Source organism: Mustelus asterias, chromosome 1 (genome assembly GCF_964213995.1).
Source record: "Mustelus asterias chromosome 1, sMusAst1.hap1.1, whole genome shotgun sequence".
NCBI classification, from domain to species: Eukaryota; Metazoa; Chordata; class Chondrichthyes; order Carcharhiniformes; family Triakidae; genus Mustelus; species Mustelus asterias.
Window position 1 is genome coordinate 168,392,849 of NC_135801.1, and position 22,404 is coordinate 168,415,252.

The 22,404-nt window shown below is 41.1% G+C and overlaps 1 protein-coding gene across 3 annotated transcripts in view; it reads right to left on the minus strand.

Moving 5' to 3' along the window:
- Positions 1–22,404, minus strand: part of katnal2 (katanin p60 subunit A-like 2) — a 41,055-nt gene that overhangs the window by 11,810 nt on the left and 6,841 nt on the right. For all 3 annotated transcript variants that reach the window (XM_078227790.1, XM_078227875.1, XM_078227715.1), the window contains 7 exons: positions 18,491–18,593; positions 13,998–14,087; positions 13,791–13,889; positions 12,049–12,126; positions 11,483–11,581; positions 11,335–11,398; positions 6,396–6,514 (listed from right to left, as the gene is read on the minus strand). In XM_078227790.1, the coding sequence (XP_078083916.1) occupies positions 6,396–6,514; positions 11,335–11,398; positions 11,483–11,581; positions 12,049–12,126; positions 13,791–13,889; positions 13,998–14,087; positions 18,491–18,523 (582 nt within the window). In that variant the 5' untranslated portion in view covers positions 18,524–18,593. The remainder of the gene's footprint in view (positions 1–6,395; positions 6,515–11,334; positions 11,399–11,482; positions 11,582–12,048; positions 12,127–13,790; positions 13,890–13,997; positions 14,088–18,490; positions 18,594–22,404) is intronic.

Genomic DNA, 22,404 nt, shown 5'->3' on the forward strand with positions numbered 1-22,404 from the left:
TTTACCCCAGTCCAATGCCGGCATCTCCACATCAATAAATGCTGGCCAGCCAGTAACGCCCATGTCCCACGAATGAATTTTTTTTTAAATCAGGAAGATTAGTTTGTAGGATGCTTTCACAACAGCTTCCTAGAACAATATGGGATAGTTTTAGTGTGAAAGGAAATAAGAGGCCAGCATTCTTGAGGTGCATTCAGGAGAAAAATTTTGGCCAGTATGTAGCAAGTCCAACAACAGAGGGAGCAGCTCTGGACTTGCTTTTAGGGAATTAAGCTGACAGGTGGAAAGAGCAGCAGTGGGGTAGTAGTGATCATAATTCAGTTAGTTTTAACATAATTGCAGAAAAAGATAAAGATCGAACAAGAGTTAAAATTTTAAATTGGGGGCAAGGCCAATTTTATAAATCCGAGGAGTAATTTAGAAAAAGTGGACTGGAAGCAGCTACTTGAGTGCTGGAGCAATGGGAGGCAAACAGGAGGTTTGAGGGGTTCACAGTGAACACGTTCCCACAAAGAAAAATAATAGAATGGCCAAATCTGCAGACCTTGGATGTCAAGGGGTGTACAGGGTAAGCTAAGGCAGTAAAGGAAAGCTCATGTTCAACACTGAGGGTGGAATTTTCCAGTCCCGCCCGCCACGGGAATCATAGCAGGCAGGGATGGACCATGTAAAGGTCTGTTGACCTTGGACAGGAATTTCCAGCCTTGGGGCAAGCACAGCCAGAAAATCCAACCCTGAGAACTCACTACTACAGGAAGCTGTGAGGAGTATAGAAAGTACATGGATGAAACCATAAAGCAAATTAGGAAAGCAAAGATAAAGCATAAATATTGGCAAATAAAATCAATGTTAATCTAAAGATATTTCATCAATACATTAAGAAGTCTCATAACACCAGGTTGAAGTCCAACAGGTTTATTTGGTAGCACGAGCTTTCGGAGCTTCATCAGGTGAACAGCGCTCCGAAAGCTCGTGCCCCCAAATAAACCTGTTGGACTTTAACCTGGTGTTATGAGACTTCTTACTGTGCCCACACCAGACTAATGCCGGCATCTCCACATCAATACATTAAGAGTAAGAGGATAACTAAGTTGGATCAATAAAAGAGCTAAATTGTAACTTATGTGTAGAGGCAGATGTTGGTATGGTTCTTAATGAATACTTTGCATCTGTCTTTGCAAAAGATGGGGACAATGCAGATATGGTCGTTAAGGAGCAGAAGTGTGAAGTATTGGATGTGATGAACTTAGAGAGAGAGGAAGTATAAATGGGATTAGCTTCCTTGAAAGTGGAAAGATCACCAGAGCTGGATGAAATGTGCCCAGGCTGTTAAAAGAGGCTTGAGAGGAAATACAGAAAGGTGTGATCATCATTTTCCAATCCTCACTGGACACTGAATGCCGGAAGATTGGAAGACCACTAATGTTGTACCTTAGTTTAAAAAGGGAGCGAGGGACAGACCAAATAATTACAGGCCAGTCGGTCTAACCTCAGTCGTGGGAAAATTGGAATCAATTCTGAGAGATAAGATAAACTGTCACAAAGAACAAAGAACAAAACAGCACAGGAACAGGCGCTTCGGCCCTCCAAGCCCGTGCCGCTCCCTGGTCCAAACTAGACCATTCTTTTGTATCCCTCCATTCCCACTCCGTTCATATGGCTATCTAGATAAGTCTTAAACGTTCCCAGTGTGTCCGCCTCCACCACCTTGTCTGGCAGCGCGTTCCAGGCCCCCACCACCCTCTGTGTAAAATATGTCCTTCTGATATCTGTGTTAAACCTCCCCCCCTTCACCTTGAACTTATGACCCCTCGTGAACGTCACCACCGACCTGGGGAAAAGCTTCCCACTGTTCACCCTATCTATGCCTTTCATAATTTTATACACCTCTATTAAGTCTCCCCTCATCCTCCGTCTTTCCAAGGAGAACAACCCCAGTTTACCCAATCTCTCCTCATAACTAAGCCCTTCCATACCAGGCAACATCCTGGTAAACCTCCTCTGTACTCTCTCCAAAGCCTCCACGTCCTTCTGGCAGTGTGGCGACCAGAACTGGACGCAGTATTCCAAATGCAGCCAAACCAACGTTCTATACATCTGCAACATCAGACCCCAACTTTTATACTCTATGCCCCGTCCTATAAAGGCAAGCATGCCATATGTCTTCTTCACCACCACCTCCACCTGTGACGTCACCTTCAAGGATCTGTGGACTTGCACACCCAGGTCCCTCTGCGTATCTACACCCTTTATGGTTCTGCCATTTATCGTATAGCTCCTCCCTACATTATTTCTACCAAAATGCATCACTTCGCATTTATCAGGATTGAACTCCATCTGCCATTTCTTTGCCCAAATTTCCAGCCTATCTATATCCTTCTGTAACTTCTGACAATGCTCCTCACTATCTGCAAGTCCTGCCAATTTTGTGTCGTCCGCAAACTTACTGATCACCCCAGTTACACCTTCTTCCAGATCGTTTATATAAATCACAAACAGCAGAGGTCACCCCTAGAAAGGCACAGACTTGTTAAGGGAAGATCATGCCTGACTGACTTGATTGAATCTTTTAAGGAAGTAACAAGGGGGATTGATGAAGGAAGTGCAGTTGATGTGGTCTAAATGGGTTTAGCAAGGTTTTTGACAAGGTCCCACGTGGCAGCCTGGGTTAAAATAAAATTGCATCAGATCCAGGGGAATGTAGCAAGCTGGATACAAAACTGGCTCAGTGGCAGGAAGCAAAAGGCAAATGTTGTTCGGCTGCTTCCAGTGAGGTTCTGCAGGGGTCAGTACTAGGTCTGCTTTTTGTATACATTAACAGATTTGGACATACGTTTAGGGGACGTGGTTAGAAAGTTTACAGACAACACAAAAATTGGCCACGTGGTTGATAGCAATGATAGCTATGGACTGCAGGAAAAATTAAAAGTTTAAAGATTAAAGTTTCTTAAAGTTTATTTATTCGTGTCACAAGTAGGCTTACATTAGCACTACAATGAAGTTACTCTGAAAATCCCCTAGTCACTACACTCTGGTGCCTGTTCTGGTACACTGAGGGAGAATTTAGCATGACCAAGGCACCTAGCCAGCATGTCTTTCAGACTGTGGGAGGAAACTGGAGCACCCAGAGGAAACCCACGCAGACACTAGGAGAACATGCAGACTCCACACAGACAGTGACCCAAGCTGAGAATCGAACCCAGGTCCCTGGCACTGTGAGGCAGCAGTGCTAACCACCTGGACATGTGGGTACTAAAGTGGCAAATGGAATTCAATCCATAGAAGTGAGAGGTGATGCATCTCAGGAGGTCAAGCAAGGCAAAGGAATGCACAATTTATGAGAATATTGAGAGGTGTAGAGGAAATGAGGGACCTTGGAGTGAATGTCCACAGATCCCTGAAGATAACAGGACAGGTTAATCAGGTGGTTAAGATGACATTTGGAATCCTTTCATTTACTAGTCAAGGTATAAAATATAACAGCAAGGAGGTGATGCTGGAAATGTATAAATCCGTAGTTCGGCCACAACTTGAGTACTGTGTGCTGGTCACCTCATTAAAGAAATAATGTAATTTCACTAGAGAGGGTGCAGAGGAGAAAAATGTAGCTATGAGGAAAGATTGGATAGGCTGGGGTTATTCTCAACTTAAGAGGTTGAGGGGTGATTTGATTGAGATGTACAAAATTGTGAGGGTCCTGGATAGAGTGGATGGGATGAACCTATTTACCTTAGCAATGACCTGGGGGCATTGATTTAAAAGGACTGGTAGAAAGATTAGAGGGGAGGTGTGGAAATGTTTTTCATCAGAGAGTGGTAGGTTTGCGAACTCATTCCCTGAAGGGGTAGTAGAGCAGAAAGCTTCAACTCATTTACAAGGTGTCTGGATATGCATCTCAAGTGCTGTACCCTGCAGGCCCACGGCAAAATCCTGAAATGTGGGATTAGGCTGGTGGTTCATTTTTAAATCGCGCAGACACGATGGGCCAAGTGGCCCCTTTCTGGGCCACTGAATTTCTATGATTCTAATAAGTTGTGGAACCAACCAGATCTGATATTGGGCAATAAGGCAAGTTGAATTAGAAATCTCACAGTAAAAAGACCCTCTGGAAAAAATGGATCATAATGCGGCTGAATTTCATATTTGACAAAGGATCGTCTGGACTTGAAACGTCAGCTCTTTTCTCTCCTTACAGATGCTGCCAGACCTGCTGAGATTTTCCAGCATTTTCTCTTTTGTTTCAGATTCCAGCATCCGCAGTAATTTCCTTTTATTTATTATGAATTTCATATTATGTTTGAGAGTGGCATACTCAAATCCAAAACAAGAATCTTAAACAAAGCCACACATAGGTACAAGGGGAAAGCTGGCTATCACTGATTGCGTAAATAGACTAAAATGTGTGGTGGTAAATAAACTGTGGGAAATATATTTTTAAAAATTCAAAATGTTCAGCAACAATGTTCTATTAAAAAACAAAAATGCAGCAAGAAAGATCCAGCTCCAGCTCACTGCGGAAGTTAAGTATAGTCTCAGATGAAAAGAAGAGGCTTATAAAGTTGCAAAGGATAGTGGTAAGATTGAGCATTCAGTGTTGTAGAAAATAGCAAAGGGCGACTTGAGGGGAGAGATACAAAAGTGTCCAGAGGGGTAATTTTTTCACACAGAGAGTGGCGAGTGTCTGGAACAAGCTGCCAGAGGTAGTAGTAGAGGCGAGTACAATTTTGTCTTTTAAAAACCGTTTAGACAGTTACATGGGTAAAATGGATATAGAGGGATATGGGCCAAATGCGGGCAATTGGGATTAGCTTAGGGGTTTAAAAAAAAGGTGGCATGGACAAGTTGGGCTGAAGGGCCTGTTTCCCTGCTGTAAACCTCTATGATTCTATGACTAAAAGGTTGCTGCAAAGGGCAAAAATAGAATGAGAGTAAACTGGTCAGAAATTTAAAAATGTACAGTAAGAGCTTTTACAAGTATAAAATATAACATTGGTCTCTTGGAGGCAGAAACATGGGAAATTATTGTAGAGAATGAGGAAATGGCAGTAAAGCTGAACAAATATTCTGTGTCTGTATTCACAGAAGACCACCCAAATTTTCAGACCAGAAATAGGGGGTAATCAAGGTGCTAATAAGAGTGAGGAACTTAATATCAACAGAGGGAAGGTATTTGAGAAACACAACGTCTAAAAGCTGAAAAATGCCCAGGACCCGAAGGTCTGCATCCTACGGTTCTAAAATAATTAGCTGCAGGGTTAATGGATGCAACTGTGGAACAGTGGTCAGCACTGCTGCCTCACAGCACCAGGGACCTGGATTCGATTCCCGGCTTGAGTCACTGTCTGTGCGGAGACTGCACATCCTCCCCGTCTGCATGGGTTTCCTCCACGTGCTCTGGATTCCTCCCACAGTCCGAAAGACGTGCTGGTTAGGTGCATCGGCCATGCTAAATTCTCCCTCAGTGTACCCGAACAGACGCCGGAGTATGGCGACTCGGGGATTTTCACAGTAACTTAATTGCAGTGTTAATGTAAGCCTACTTGAGACACTAATAAATAAACTTTAAATGGTTATGATTTTACAAATGTCCCTTGATTCTGGAATGATGTTCGTGGATTGGCAGTTAGCAAATGTAACAGTTATTTATGAAATGAAGGAGAGAGAGATAATAGAAAACTATAGGCCATTGGTCCTGATATCAGTCATTAGAAAAATGCTGAAATCTATTATTGAGCAAGTTTTAACAATGCACTTTGAAAATCATAGTATGGAATAAACATACCATCAACATGATTTTATGAAAGGGAAATTATGCCTGACAAATTTATCAAAAGTTTTTTTAAGGATATAACTGGTAAGGTAGATTAAGCGATAAGTAAATGCAATATACTTGGATTTCCAAAAAGCATTCAATAAGGTGCCATGCAAAAGGTTAATTTGCATGATAAGGGCTCAAGGAGTTGGAAATAAGATATTAGCATGGATAGATGATTGGTCTGAATGAATTGAAAGCGAGAGAGTCGGGATAAACAGGGCATTTTCAGGCTGGTAGCTGAAGGATCAGCAATGGATCAGTTATATATAATCTATATTATTGACTTGGACAAAGAGACTGAGTGTAATGTATCTAAAAATTGGACCCAGTTCTATCCTTCACCAAGTGGCCTTCTGAATTATATCATGGGGAAGTGTGAAATTATTCACTTTGGCAACAATGGAAAAGCAGATTTTATTTTTAAAAAAAGGTCTGAAACTATTAAATGTTGAAATTGAGGCTTGGGTGTACACAGCTGTTTCAATTCACATATTGCATTTACTTAGTAGTACAAGTCCTAAAGAGAGACACCCAGTGGCACAAGAATATTTGACAGAGGAACAAACGGAAAGCTCCCTACCCTAACGAGCTTTTCAGAATCCCCCCTCCATTTACTGACAATGGTAGAGGCTGAAATGTTGAAGAAGGTTGTGTTACATTCAGTGGCGACAGCCTTTGCAAGCAATGTTTTCCCAGTACCTTAACAAAGCACAATCATTAATATTTCATAAGACATTCTGGAAAGAACTGAACATTATGATTATTATACACAATTTGCAAGGAACATATAACAATGATGGATGCTTTATAATAATTTGTTGATAGCCATATATATAGCTCACATTGTGCTGCTTATGTACCATAGCTTTGGCATCTAACACATCGTTGATCAAAAGCAAAATACTCAATTAAAATCATTAACATAACTCCCTCCTCAATTGCCAAATGCCTAAAAGGTACTAGTGCAAGGGCAGCGCTAAAGCATAAAACAGAAGATCCCTTGCATTCCCTTTTTGTGTTGACTCAGTTAAATGCAACCAGGGCTGCAGCTGGGAACATTGCAAATGTTCCAAGGGGAGGCGATGGCCTGGTGGTATTATCGCTAAACTATTAATTCAGAAACTCAGCTAATGTTCTGGGGACCCGGGTTCAAATCCTGCTACGGTAGATGGTAGAATTTGAATTCAATAAAAAATATCTGGAATTAAGAATCTACTGATGACCACGGAACAATTGTTGATTGTCGGAAAAACCCATCTGGTTCACTAATGTCCTTCAGGGAAGGAAATCTGCCATCCTTACCTGGTCTGGCCTACATGTGACTCCAGAGCCACAGCAATGTGGTTGACTCTCAACTGCCTTCAGGCAACTAGGGATGGACAATAAATGCTGGCCAGCCAGCGACACCAATGTCCCACGGATGAATTTTTAAAATGGTCTTAGTATTCTGGGTTAGTAAGTGAAGAAGTCAGCCAAGGTTCCCACTTGTGGTTAGAAGTGCATATCTGTGGCTGGCAGCTGAGTGAGCATGACTATAATGCTCATTGTGGATAAACAGGCTGTCAACACACACACCCTAGACTCACACAAGGTATTGGATGAATGCCAGCTCTATGGATTTATACCTCAGAAAGAGTTAGCCGATATGGTCAATGGAGTTATGCAAATCAAGGTGGTCCTTGGTTTAATCCATCCTCGTCTGTATTGATTTGGCTGATCTTAATTGGAGCATTGGTGGGAGTAGTAGTGTCCCCATTTCAATGTTATTGCTGCATAATGTACTGAAAATTGTTATTAATAAGTCTGAGGTCAGTCATTAAGTCCACTCAGACAGCATTGTTGTATACTGATACTATTCCACAGTTAGTTTAGAATTACGACTCATGGGATTGGGGTGATATATTAGCATGGACTGTGGATTGTTTAATGGACAGAAAGGAGAGAAAGGAAAAAGCTGAATATTTTCAAGTTGGCAGGTTTAACTGGCAGGATACCTTAAGGATCAGTACTTAGCCTCAGCTATTTGCAATTTGTATTAATGACTTAGATGAGGGGACTGAGTCCAAGTGTGCTGATGATACATAGTTAGGTAGGAAAGTAAATGGTGAAGAGGGCACAAAGAGGCTACAGAATGATATACGCAGGATGGGTGAATGGGCAAGAACATGGCAGATGGAATATAATGTGGTGAAATGTACTTTCTGAATGCTTAAGAGACTGAGAAGTGTTTGCATTTGTTTGAACAAAAATTGCAGAAAGTTTACACACAGGTAGTACAGAAAGCAACTAGGAAGGCAAATGGACAAGCTAGCTTTTCTTACAAAGAAATGAAAATACAAAAGTACAAATTCTTACTCCCTTCATATAAAGGATTGGTGAAGTCAAATCTGGAGAACTATGTGCAGTTTTGGTTTTTAACCGAAGGAAGGACAAAGAATCATAGACCAGTTACAGCAGGAAGGCTATTCAGCCCATCATGACCGTGCTAATTCTCTACAAGAGCAAAAGCATTCTGACACAACATGGATTTCAGAGCTTCAAGAAAGTGGCTCCTTGACCCAGAGGGCTCAGAAGACTCTTTCTTGTAATGAGAAGATTGTTATTTGAGGAGAGATTGAGTGGCCTAGGGCTGGAGTTTCGGAGAATGAGAGGTGATCTAATGAAACATAGAAAATTCTTAAGGAGCTTGTTGCTAAAGAAATATTTCCCCTGGCTGGAAAATCTAGAACACAGGGTTGCAGGCTCAGAAAAAGGGGGTCAGCTATTTAACATAGAACATAGAACAGTACAGCACAGAACAGGCCCTTCGGCCCACGATGTTGTGCCGAGCTTTATCTGAAACCAAGATCAAGCTATCCCACTCCCTATCATCCTGGTGTGCTCCATGTGCCTATCCAATAACCGCTTAACGATGGAGATAGGGAAACACTCAAAGAACAAAGAAAATTACAGCACAGGAACAGGCCCTTCGGCCCTCCAAGCCTGCACCGACCATGCTGCCCAACTTAACTAAAACCCCCTTCGCTTCCGGGGACCATATCCCTCTATTCCCATCTCATTCATGTACTTGTCAAGACGCCCCTTAAAAGTCACTACCGTATCCGCTTCCACTACCTCCCCGGCAACAAGTTCCAGGCACCCACTACTCTCTGTAAAAAATCTGCCTTGTACATCTCTTTTAAAACTTGCCCCTCGCACCTTAAACCTATGCCCCCTAGTAATTGACTCTTCCACCCTGGGAAAAAGCTTCTGACTATCCAAAGGTTGCAAATATTTGGAATTCGCTACCTGAGAGAACTGTGGCTATTCAGTAATTAGTATTTTTAGAAGGAGGTTGATAGAGTTTTGGATACTGAAGGAATTAAAGGCTATGGGGATAATGCAGGAAGATGGAGTTGAGGTAGAAGATCAGTCATGATGTTATTGAATGGTTGTGCAAGCTAGAAGGACCAAATTGGCCTACTCCAATTCCCATTTCTTATGTTCTTAGTCAGCAGAAAAACACAATCCAGGGGGAATGGGTGGTGCAATTGATTGAGAACAAAATTTGAATTCAGCTCAGATTATCAGAATGAAAGTCTCTACCAGGAACAGTAAAGGTTTGGAATATTTGAAGTTAATTTTTATGTAATAATATTGCCTCCCCTTCCACACCTATTCCAAGTGAATGCTCTACAGCTACAACATTGCTGTCATGCTCCAATTACAACAGGGACAGTCACTTAATTTGAAAGAAAATCAAGTGACCAATGAGCCTTGCCTTGCGCACAACCTGTTTACAAGCAATAACTGCACAGCAAATTTTTAAATTTTATATACCTTTCCCGAACAGCTGAAATTATTATTGTATTATGAAATCCCTTAAAAATATATAGCTAAGCAGATCTATTAACAATAAGATTTCAAAGCAGCCTGACAGGAGGCTGAATTATGCAGCTCCTCACTGAAATATTTGAAGGTGGGAGGGTTTGTAAAATAAAACAGGTAGGCTGCTCAGCCCCTTCCTGCCTAACCCTGACCTATCGCCCGTATTACAATGGGTAGGGAAGGTGTCAGGCAGTCTCCTGCCCTTGGGCCTATTGAGCCCTGAAGTGACCATTACAATGCACTTAAGGGCCTCAATTCAATTCCGCCTCTGAAGCTATTTTATGTGTAGCAGGGGAAGGTAAAGTCAAGGTTTCCACAGCTGCTATCGCGCACGAAGAGAGGGTACCTCCTTTTCAGGGTGTTTTCTGCCCATCAGAGGCAGCCATCGAAAATTGTTCCCCCATTCCCCCCCACTTTTAAGCCTCCAGTCAGCCCCAAAAAGCAGCCTTAGCAACCCCCTTCCCCCCTACTGGAGTCTGCCAGGCAGGTCTATCCAAAATCCCCAGATTTACCTCAAATCTTACACTGCACCCTCACACTATTTCAATCTGGTGAACATCCTATCCGCACCATAATCTGCCCTAATATGGTGGCACGCTCAGGCATAAAAACAAGGAAGGTCCTGGTTTTGACTTGTTCTGAGCTACCTCCAGGAGTACCACAATTAAGCTTAGTGCCCCCACGAACAAGAATCAGCCAGGGTTTCCTATCTCGTAACTACTTCTGAAAAGTGTGGAGAGTAGTCATGGGGAGAGGAGAGGATGTTTACCAAGGTGAAATCGTGTGTCAATATGATGCAGGTTCACTTATAAGAATGATAACTTGGGTACAATGTTGTCGAGCTGCAATTATCTATGGAACTGGAGGCCACATTTGGGAGCAAAAGGGGAAAACTGGTTTTTAAAAGTTTCATTCATTCAAAGTATGCAGTCTCAAAAGTGCAGTTGCACCCACTACAATGAAGGTTGACTGGAGCATCCCTGATTTTATATGTTCCATCATCAGCAGCTGTGCTTCAGCTCTGGAATTCCCTCCCCACACCCCTCTTTCATCCTTTAAGATGCTCCTTAAAACCTCCCTTTGACCAAGCTTTTAGTCATCTGTCCGAATATCACCAAATGTGGCTTGGTATCAAAGTTTCCTTTATAAAAACTCCTGCAAAGCACTTGCAACATTATATGATAAAGCACCATATAAACACAAATTGTTGTTGTTGCTGCCAATTTTTGGCACAATATCAATTTCTCCTCCAAAGACACAGCATTCCTGAGAGCGTGGTGGAGGCGGGATGCCTCACATCCTTTAAAAAGTACCTGGATGAGTACTTGGCACACATTCAAGGCTAGTGGCCAAGTGCTGGCAAGTGGGATTAGGTGGGCAAGTCAGGGCATTTCATGCGTTGATGCAGACTCGATGGGCTGAAGGGCCTCTTCTGCACTGTAGTATTCTGTGACTGAGCATATTCTTTTCCAGAAGCCAAATCATTAATTGCACCAAATAAAACCATTCCTTTCTATGCTAACTCACAAAGATTTACCATAAAATTCTGTGTGTTCCAATGAATGACATCAGCCTGAAACATGAGCAGATGCTACCTGACCTGTGTATTGCCAGATTTTTTCTGTTTTCAATTACAAAGAAAAATCCCTTACCTGGTGGTCCATAAAGTAACAGTCCTTTCCATGGGGACAAAATCCCAGTAAACAGCTGTGGATACTAGAGGTAAGAAGTACAAGACTAAGCATCAGATGTATAATAACAGGCAAACATTGAACATGATTTTAATTTAAAACAACTTGCCTTAATAGGATAGACAACAGCTTCTTTAACTAGTCGTTTGGCTGGCTCCAGCCCAATAATGTCATCCCATCTCACATTTGGATTATGTAGATAAATATCCTTAAATAGATAAAATCAATCCCATTTTGAACAAATTCTCCAGAAATTAGATACATCATTTTAAATTTCTCTCAAAAGACTTGTTTTGCTTAAACATTTTAAACAACAACTAAAAAATACTGGCAATGACTAACAGATCAGCCACCATCTAAAAGAGAAAGTATGGATATCACTTAATACAAGACCTTTCATCAGATTGACCTGTTGTGCATATGTACCAGTTCTGGTTCAATCTCATTTTTTTCTATCTCTACCAAGTCACATTTCATGCTCGTGTATCATGCTGATAGTTTGTAATTACCTCTGCTCAAATGGACCAGAAATACTTGCCTATAATGAAAAAAACCAAACCGAGAAGTTGAAAGACTCATTTCTGTTCATTCCCCCACAATTATTTGTTAAAGCCATAAAAAGGCTGTTTAAATGTATGATATACAAATTTTTAAATTTATTTTGCTGTGGCTTACCCTGCTAACAACAACAGCAAGGTCTCTCAGTTCACCATTTGTTCCTATGAAGGCACCCAGTGGTTTTATTAGCCGTTCCTATCAAAATAAAATTTCAAAACATGAGTATATGGAAGATGACCATGAATATATCTTATATGCCCATCATTATACTTCTTTCATCAACGTCTCATCTGTCACATATTGATGGATTTTCAATCTTTCACTTACTAATACTGAAATCCCTAAATTTCTCTTTAAATATGGAATCCTGCCACCTCTGTTCCCACAAAGACCAAACTGAGGGGATCAAGTAGCTCTCAGTTGAAATTGCAAAAGCAAGAGATAAGCAGCAAGGCCAGCATCATTGGTCAAACTGTAAAGCTGCTAAGATCATTATCTAATGCAAAAGTAAAACTATGATTTTAAAAATCTAAAATGCCACAGATGATTTAACATGTAAACATGCAAGTCACATGCCAAAACTACACTGAATGCTTCAAACTCATGTGACTTTTTTTTTATATCAAACTTTACCGTGCACACAGATTTTAAACCACAACCAGAAACTGCAGCAAGAAAAGATTGATATGGAGCTATGGTCTCCATTTTACATATTGGGAAATGGTAATTTCTATACTAATTACATTAATAATAGAATGATAAGAGGAATCAACAATAGATAACTGCCCATCCTGCAGAGCTTACTCCTTATATTTTGGGTTATTTTGTTAATAAATACACCTGCATAATCTAACATTAAGGATAAGCTGTCATATAAACTTAAAACATCACAATGAAAGTTATATGTTGGTTCATGGACCAGTAACTTAATTCTGCCGGACTTAAAAACATAAGCTACCTCACGTACAATCCTCAGTTGCAATACTCTTTTTAAAAAAGGAGAACAAAACTTTCCAAAATTTCCTTCCCCTCCCAAATGTCAACCGGACAAAAGATATCATACAACAACTATGTATATATTTATATAGCACCTTTAATAGAATCATAGAATCCCTACCATGCAGAAGGAGGCCATTCATCCCATCAAGTCTGCGCTGACCACAATCCCACCCAGGCCCTATTCCTGTAACCCCACATATTTACCCTGCAAACCCCTCTGACACTAGGGTAAATTTAGCATGGCCAATCAACCTAACCCGCATTTTGGACTGTGGGAGGGAACCCAGGCAGACACCGGGAGAATGTGCAAACTCCACACACAGGTCTCTGGCGCGCTGTGAGGCATCAGTGCTAATGTAATGAAACAACACAAGGTGTTTCATAGATGAATCATAAACGTTAATGTTAAAAGTTAAAGTTTATTTATTAGTCACAAGTAGGCTTACATTAACACTGCAATGAAGTTACTGTGAAAATCCCCTATTCGCCACATTCCGGCGCCTGTTTGGGTACACTGAGGGAGAATTTAGCATGGCCAATGCACCTAACCAGCACGTGCGCCACTGGTGGGACCAGAGAATCCCACCAGCTTGAATGGCCAGAAAATTTTGTCCTTCGTCATTCTACTGGACACTCGATTTAACATCAACAAATGTAACGTGTTTGATACTGAATGTTTCTGCATTAATATTCTCTCCCACGTAGGAATTGCAACATCAGAAGATTTCTAATAATGTGCTCTGACGTTGATGTTATTTAGGTGACACTGTTGAATTTCAGATGGCACAATTTTCAAAAGATAGAATTGAATCAGTTCTCTGGGCCATATTCATTTGCAGTAACTATATTTCCTGACTCACCGAAGGATCTTGATTGTAATTTAGACTGTTTACTGCTATTTCATTAGATGAATCTTTGACAGCATCTTGAATCATGCCTCGCAAGTCAATGATCTGGCCCTGTGAATAATTTAAAAAGGAAAAAAAAAAAAGAAAACTTGCTCAAGTGTCAACATCAACATCTCTCTAGGCATCCATAAGTCCAAAGATGAGTATGTTAGCACCTACCCGTCTGTGATGAACTCCATCACCAACTTTAATGGTAGACACATTCAAACCAAACTCTGAGGTCTCAGGAGGTGTACATTGTTCATTCTCCTGGGTGGATCATCAAAGCATTATATATTAATGGATCAAACTGGTCAAGCTTAAATTAATCAATTTCTCTAGAGTTCCCAAACTGACATCCCTGTTTTTGACAGACTCCTTTCAAAGTAAATGTTCATGAGAAGAGAAAATAAAAGCATCAGAAATAGGATTGAATTCCTTCCACTGTATTGTCCTGCATCTTTACCATTCTATTTTCTAAAGAAAAAGTAATTTAAATTTCATAGAAATCATAGAACCCTACAGTACAGAAAGAGGCCATTCAGCCCATCGAGTCTGCACCGACCACAATCCCACCCAGGCCCTACCCCCATATCCCTACATATTTTACCCGCTAATCCCTCTAATCTACGCATCCCAGGACACTAAGGGGCAATTTTAGCATGGCCAATCAACCTAACCCGCACATCTTTGGACTGTGGGAGGAAACCGAAGCACCCGGAGGAAACCCACGCAGACACGAGGAGAATGTGCAAACTCCACACAGACAGTGACCCAAGCCGGGAATCGAACCCAGGTCCCTGGAGCTGTGAAGCAGCAATGCTAACCACTGTGCTACCGTGCCGCCCTTGTGCTACCGTGCCGCCCTTTATTTGTCAGATATCCCTCATTTGGTGCTACTCTCCCTCTCTTCTGTTCCTCCTTCTCCAGACTATCTATTCCAAGCTGGGTTCAGAAGAAGTAACAGTTTGTCAAGACATGGTTTAACATGGATTTAAAAAATACATCCAATTTGAAGTTGTGAAACTAACTTTTTTCCACTTTACATCCAGGAAGTACTTGCATCTTAAATGCAATTCCACTCAATGTACTGTGCCTCCTAAGCGCAAACTTGATTAGACAACTGTTTTTTACCAAGTCATTAACATATATGGTGAGAAGCTGAGGCCCCAGTACAGATCCCTGGGGAACACCAGGCCACATCCTGCCAAACAGAGAAGACATCTTGTATCCTCGCTGCCTGCATCTTAAACACATTAGCCTTTGCTTGTGTTCCTCCTGATGATACCACAACATAATGGATTGACATCACTATACAATCACTGAGTCTGTGTAGGTGGAATGCCTCGCTGTGTATTTACATTCTTCAGAATACAGTTTGCTACTTGTCTCCCTGTGAGCTGCTGTGTGAATTTGAGAGAACAATTATTGTGCAGCTAAGTATGGGAAGTCCCCATTTTAAGTTGCCCTATTTTATGTAGTTCCGCTTTAACTTCATGCAATTAATGGGGCCGGTATTCAAAGTTAAGAGTCGGGAGTTACATTTTAATGTTGTTTTGCGCCAGATCCAAAGTTGCCATTTTAGAGTGACCACTCCCAATCCCCAACTCTGCTGATTGCTGTGCACCCTTCCAGTCTTGGCCAACCCACCTGCTTAACAGCTCTCTCTCCTGCAAGTGTGAGAGGTGGGAGTGGGAGGGTCAGTAGCAACCCAAACAGTTCATGAGGGAAGGTCAGGGAGCAGGATGTGTGGCGAGCGGAAGCCGCAGTGAGCCAGAGAGTAAGAGAGGCAGCAGATTGAAGGGTCAGGGATGCGGAGTCCAGGAGGTGCAGGATGGCAGGATCAGGGAGAGGACAGGCAAGCTGCAGGTTCAGGGAGGTGGCGAGCTGCAAGGCTGGCAAGTTAGAGAGACAACAAGCTGGAGGTAAGTAGAAAGAGGTAGCATATTTCTTTAATATTTTAAAAGTTGTTTTATTTTTAAAATATTTCATTTATGAATCTAGGAAATTAGCGATGTTAAGGATTTCAATTTACAGGGTATAATGTTTTAATGATTTTTTCTGTCGGAAAAGTTTCTAATCCAACTACAATCTTTATATTAATAGGAAAATCTGATTCGTCTAACATTTCTACAACACAAATACAACATTAAGTGAGGACTTACTGTAGAGAGACAATGATGGTTGGTTAGCTCAGTTGGCTAGCGTGTGGTTCAGAATAACGGCAAGAGCGCAGGGTTTGATCCTTTTTTTGGTAAACTTGGGGCCTGCCTTGTCCTGCTCCATAGTAAAATCCTGTCCCATAGTAAAATCATGGCATAAGACCTGGTTCAGCGACCTTGAATAATCAATGATGCCAGCTGGAGAAGCAATAGCAAGGGGAGACATATGCAGACTGCAGCAAATGCCATGTGGCAGAATATCATGTGGCCTAATTCTCAGGTGTATGGCCAACCAGATTTGGCAGCCTTAGTTTGGAACAAGGGGCCTCAGAATTTCTTCAATGAGTAAATGGAGGAAATTCTAAGTAAAGGTGAATGTGGGACCATATATTGTTGCATAATGGCTCAGTGAACAATGACATTAGCAGAGGTGGCTTTGAGAGAAAGGTGGCTGCATTGAGCACTTACATTTCAGCTGGTTTACTATGAAGGAGCATCACAATTCAGTTAATACCTGCTACTCTGGACCAAATATAAACATATTCCTGCACTGCCACCCAGTGACTTTGTAATACAACTTCATGCTGGCATTCAAGCTGTAGCCAGTTTTGAACATTTGACCAAAAATGAGTGTAAAATATGTATCTGAGCAAAGCTGCAGCAAGAGGTCCAAACCATTTTCATTATGAGCCTCATTCCATATCAGGTTGCACATTGAGTGTTTTGCTGAATAGAATTTCCCATTTGTGTGCTTTAGTGACGACCTATATTGTTGGCTCCTAGTTTAACTCTTCCCCACAAGTGGAAACATGCTCTCCTTATCAAAACTTTTCACAATTTTATCTATTAAGTCTGGGGAAAAGAAACCCAGCCTGTTCATTCTTTTCTGATAGCTATTACCCCACAGTTCATGTATCATCCCTGTAATTTATTTTGCACTCTATCCAGTGTCTGTCTACATTTTTATAATACAGCAACCATAACTGCACGTAGTACCCCATGTGTAGTTCAACCAACATTCAATACTAGCCTAGCATAAAAATTTATACTTCACAATTCCATCCCTCAGATAATTCTTACTGCTTGGTTTGCATTTGATGTGGTCTTGAGCACATTATTTAGCATTTGGTGATTTGGATATATGTACTTCCAGATCTCTTTACTCCTCTACCCTATTAATATCTTCCATATTATATGTACCTCTTGATTCTTCTTATCAAAATGTAACACCTCACATTTACCTATGTTGGAACTTATTTGTCGATCAGATGTCCATTCTGCAAGATTATTATTCCCTGTAATTTGTTCCCCTCTTCAATGTTGACTCTCCCTCCCAATTTGGTGTTGGCCACAAATTTACAAATCGAGTTTCTGATTCCAAGGTCCAAGTTGTTAATATAAATTGTGAACGGTCGTCCTAGCACCAATTCTTGTGAGTCCTCACTCCCCATCTTCTGCCACTCTGAACAGCTACTCTTTATCCCACTCTCGGCTATCTGTTTTTGCAGCCAGCTAGCTAGCCATTGCGCTACATGTCCCTGATTCCACATGCTCTGACCTTATTCATTAGTCTGTCGTGTGGTATCTTATCAAAGGCACTTTTGAAATTTAGATATTATATCAACTACTTTATCCTTGTCTACTCTCTGTTTCCTCTTCACAGAATTCAATGAAGTTGGTCAAGAATGGCCTCTTTCTGTGCCATAAATCTCTCCATGTTTCTAAGACTTTCCCTTTTGAAATCCACGTTGAATTTTTGATTTTTACATGGTTTTCTATTTTCTCCTCTGATAGTTTCCATGATTTTCTTATCACCAGTGTTAGGCGGGCTGCCCTATTGTTCCTGGACACGTTCTGTTTCACTTTTTAAGTACATAATTTTTAAGTATGGTGCCAGTCCTCTGGCACCATACCTTTTTCTAACAGATTACTAAACATATATAATAGTGCCTCTGTTAGCTCATCCCAAATACTTTTAAAATGCGTGGAAGCAGTCCATCCAAAATATGAGTTTCATTCTCAGTATTTGATCAGTGTATTTTAAATACAATTATACAATTTCTGGTCTCGTTTTCTGATATCACGTCCACTGATCCATTTTCCTGATAAATACTGAAGAAAATAACCATTGAATATCTCTGCCATTTGAATATTGCTGCCTGTAATTTTATTTTATCTAGTAGCCTTATTTCCATTTCAACTTTCCTTGTAGTTATGTACTGAAGGACGTGTTGCTAGCTTGTTAAATATTCTTTCATAATTCCTTGTTGCCCTCTGATTTGTGTTTTGACTTCTCACATCATCAGAGAAAGATCATTCTGGTTATTCAAGTTAAATTAAAACCCAAGCTTTGGAAGAGAACAATGGGCAATACTCAAATATACTGTGCCACTCATTCCCTAAGAATGAGCATTTTCTGGTACCATGTAGGTCTCTAATTAAAGATTTCAAACTTGAGTTATAAATGTTTCAGGTTACATTTCAGTTAACAAAATGTTTGCTGATACTGACCTGTTTTTGTGTTTTCTGCTCAGTCTTTTTCATTCCAATTTTGGAACATGGACGCTGTACCGTGGATATTTTAGGGAGTGCCTTAGAACTATAGCATAGTGTCCTAGGATTGAATAAGAATGTAGCAGGATATTTCATTTAGAAAAGTTATGCAACATAGACTGATTCAGGGTAAATGCCTTGACTTAAATACATAGAGATATTTTAAAAATTTATATCTAGGTGCACTTCCAGTCTACACAAATTAGTTCCTGTTGTCACAATTTTTAAATCAGCTTTTCCGTTATAAATTCAATCTTCACATTTATGTAAACTTGTCATACTCTATATACATTTTCATGACAGTTGTAATGCCATAACTACTGGTTTTCCCAATTCCACAGCCTTGGTTGTAGATATGTGGCAGGGAGGAGAGTTTTGGGAGGATTTCATAGGATGAAGAAAGCCTGCGCAACGTAAGCTGCGATTTTCCTAATGGAGCCTGAGGAGCACAAACACAAAAGGAATGTTTTACACTTATCTTGGAGAACTTCCACATTCGTCCTGTTGGTTGACAAACTGCTTTAGCCCGGCAGAATAACTATAGCTAGAAAGTTATACTGGCTTCCCTCTACAGGCCCTAACCCTAATTAAAATAAAATCGATGTCAGAAGCCGCAAATTAGCATTTATCATAAGGTTCCTGCCCGAGCCCTGCAACCACATCTTCACCTTCCAAAATGAGCAAAATTAAAAGCAGAGATCGGTGGCAGAGTTGCTCCATTTAAACTGCCCTCCAGCTCCATTCATGCTCAATAGGGAAGGGTTTAAATTTCCCACTTGGACTTTGCTCCCTATTCTCAATACCACAGCAAATTGATTTTAAATTATTAGTAATCGGGATTTGCAATGCTATTATACGAGGTTTGGTGCGATGATATGGAATAATCCATTGATTCATAAAATGTGACAATCATTTGTTTTTTCTGTGCAGGAACCACTTTACTCTCAAAACTCTAGTATAATTTGTATTGCTGATTTCATTTATCCAAAAAAAAGGTTTAGTTCAATCATTTCGATTTCTGTGTCATCAAAGATACACCTTTTGAGGTATGAATCATTGTACATGTGACATCTACTTTCCTTTTAACTGAAAATGTGTACAAAGCATTGTGAAGTTTGAAAACCTCCACATAAAAGGAACTTGAAAGGAGTATTGGTTTTGATAAGCAAGAGATGGAAAGCACGTAACAGGAAAAGGTCTTCCTGCGATCTATTGCTTGGCCCAAACATTTATTTTCCAAATTCATGCACAGAATTTGGATGCCATGGCAAAGTCAATAATATATTGCCCATCCCTATTTGTCCTCGAGAAGATTGTGACAAGCGTCTTCTCAATAACTGAGTGGTTTGCTAGTCATTTCTGAGGCAGTTAAGAGTCAACCACACAAGAACAGAAAATTCTGGAGAATCTCAGCTAGTCTGTGGAGAGAGGACAGAGTTAACGTTTCGAGTCTAGATGACCCTTCATCAGAGCTCAAGAGTTAATCATATTGCTGTGGGTCTGGAGTCACATATAGGCAAGACTGGTAAGGATGGCAAATTTCCCTTGCTAAAAGACGTCTTGCGGCACAATGGTAGCAATCCTACCTTTAAGCCAAATTTCTGGGTTTAAGTCCCAATTCGGGACTTTATTTGGCCAAACAGGTTGATTATCAACTTGCAAATCCTTCCAATGTGCCAATGGCAAGCGATAAAAGTGAGAGTGTCTTGCGATCAGCCAGAACCCATAGAAGGTAATGGCAAACCACTGCAGTACCCTTGCAAGCATAAATTATGGATAAATACATGGTCGCCAACACCCCCTTAGGGAATGATACCTGAAGAGAGAGAGGGAGAGAGAGAAAGGACGTTAGTGAACCAGATTGGTTTTATTTACAAAAATCCGGTTGTTACCTGGTCACTGATACTAGGTTTTCTTTTCAAATCCAAGACTTTATGTAATTAACTGTTTAAACTTGCCATTTGCCGAGGTGGGATTTGAACATCTCCAGATCATTAGTCCAATTCTTTAGATTATGACACCCACAGCATAAGCTCTCTGCTATACTTTACAGAATTAGGAAATTTAGTTTTGTTCCCTGCTTGAGCCACACAAGTTCTTAAGTGAAGATCGGAGAAACAAAATAGTCTGAATTCACCATTCAGAAATAAAATTTGTTTTACAATCTGAAGCCATTCGCATAATGTATGCATCTTTTAATATTTGCTGATTTTTATCTTTTTCAGAGGTTCTGAAGCTTTCAACCTCTGGTCAAAGTGGCAATATTCACCATTTAATGAACTTAAGGCATCACATGAGCAGCCTGGGAATGGAGGGATACAAACGATTGGTCTAGTTGGACCAAGGAGCGGCACAGGCTTGGAGGGCCAAAGGGCCTGTTTCCTGTGCTGTACTGTTCTTTGTTCTATATAATTAAGACAATAGAGAATCAAGTAATCAAATCGATGCAAGAGGGTCATTTTTACTTTGAGAACAAAGTGGAGAAAAGATACTGGGTGCCATTCTCCCAGCCCGCTGCGCTGCTTTGTCAGTTCAATTTAATCAAGGACCCCACGCACCCTGGACGGGATTTTACGGCCTTGCTTGAGCAAGACCGGAAATTCCCGCCCGAGGTCAACGGACATTTCCATTGTCCACCCCTTGCCTGCTCAGATTCCGTGGTGGGCGAGGCGGTGGAACTCCGGTGACTCTCTTCCACTTTCTTCCATCAGGAAACCTAGCTGTTACTGTAACACTATATTCTGCACCCTCTCATTTGCTTCTCCCCTATGTACTTTATGAATGGTATGTTTTGTCTGTATAGCGTGCAAGAAACAATATTTTTCACTGTATCCCAATACATGTGACAATAACAAATCAAATTAAATCATTATCAGCTTGGCTGCAACTCATGCCCGTATCCCCACAGCAACTTAATATTAATGGGGCGGGATTCTCCGGTACTTCCCGCCAGCGGGCCAGGTGAGCGACACAAAACACCATCAATATCGCCGGGATTGGGAGATCCCGTCGGCGGCCTATGATGAGCTACCTCCGCCTAACCCTCACATCTTTGGACTGTGGGAGGAAACCGGAGGAAACCCACACAAACACAGGGAGAACGTGCAAACTCCACACAGAAAGTTACCGGGAATCGAACCCAGGTGCATGGCGCTGTGAGGCAGCAGTGCTAACCACTGTGCCAGAAGATGCTTCAGCTTATGTTGGTACGTAGTCTCAGGAATTAAAGATGCAGTAGCACTGGTATCCACCTCCATCCTAATTCCAGCACTCACTCACTGAATGGCCCATTTTGGCACATCTGTGACATGCTTGTTGCTGTTTTGACTTCTTATGGGCAGTTCCCAACTTGTGGATCTTCATTCCTGCACCAAATTGTGAAGCCTCTTTAGCAGCCAATTCCATCGACACTGATTTCTACTGCTGTCTTTATAGAACTAAAGCATGTTCAGTAAGCAATCTTCCTTGGGTAGCCTCATTTTGGATCGTACAATTGGATGATCTCGAAGAGAATCTTCTAACGACTCACCAAACTCACAATGTTGTGCCATCCCTTTTAATGTTGCCACAACCAAACAATGCTTTTGCCTCCTACTTGATTCCTTCGGTGGAACCTGAACCATTCTGCAATGATCAGTGGCTTTGGAGAGTGATGCTCTTCAAGGATCTTCATTAAGTCATCATAAGTTTTCATTCCTGGATTTGCTGGATGAACCAAGTTCAGCTTCTACCTTCACCTCATGTGTATGTCCTAATCTTTATTACACTCATTCTTGTTGAGGGGATTCATTATTAAAGAACATTCAAATCAAAATGAACATTGAGAAAGCTAAATTTCTCACCACAGTGATCACTAGATCTCTCAGCAAGAC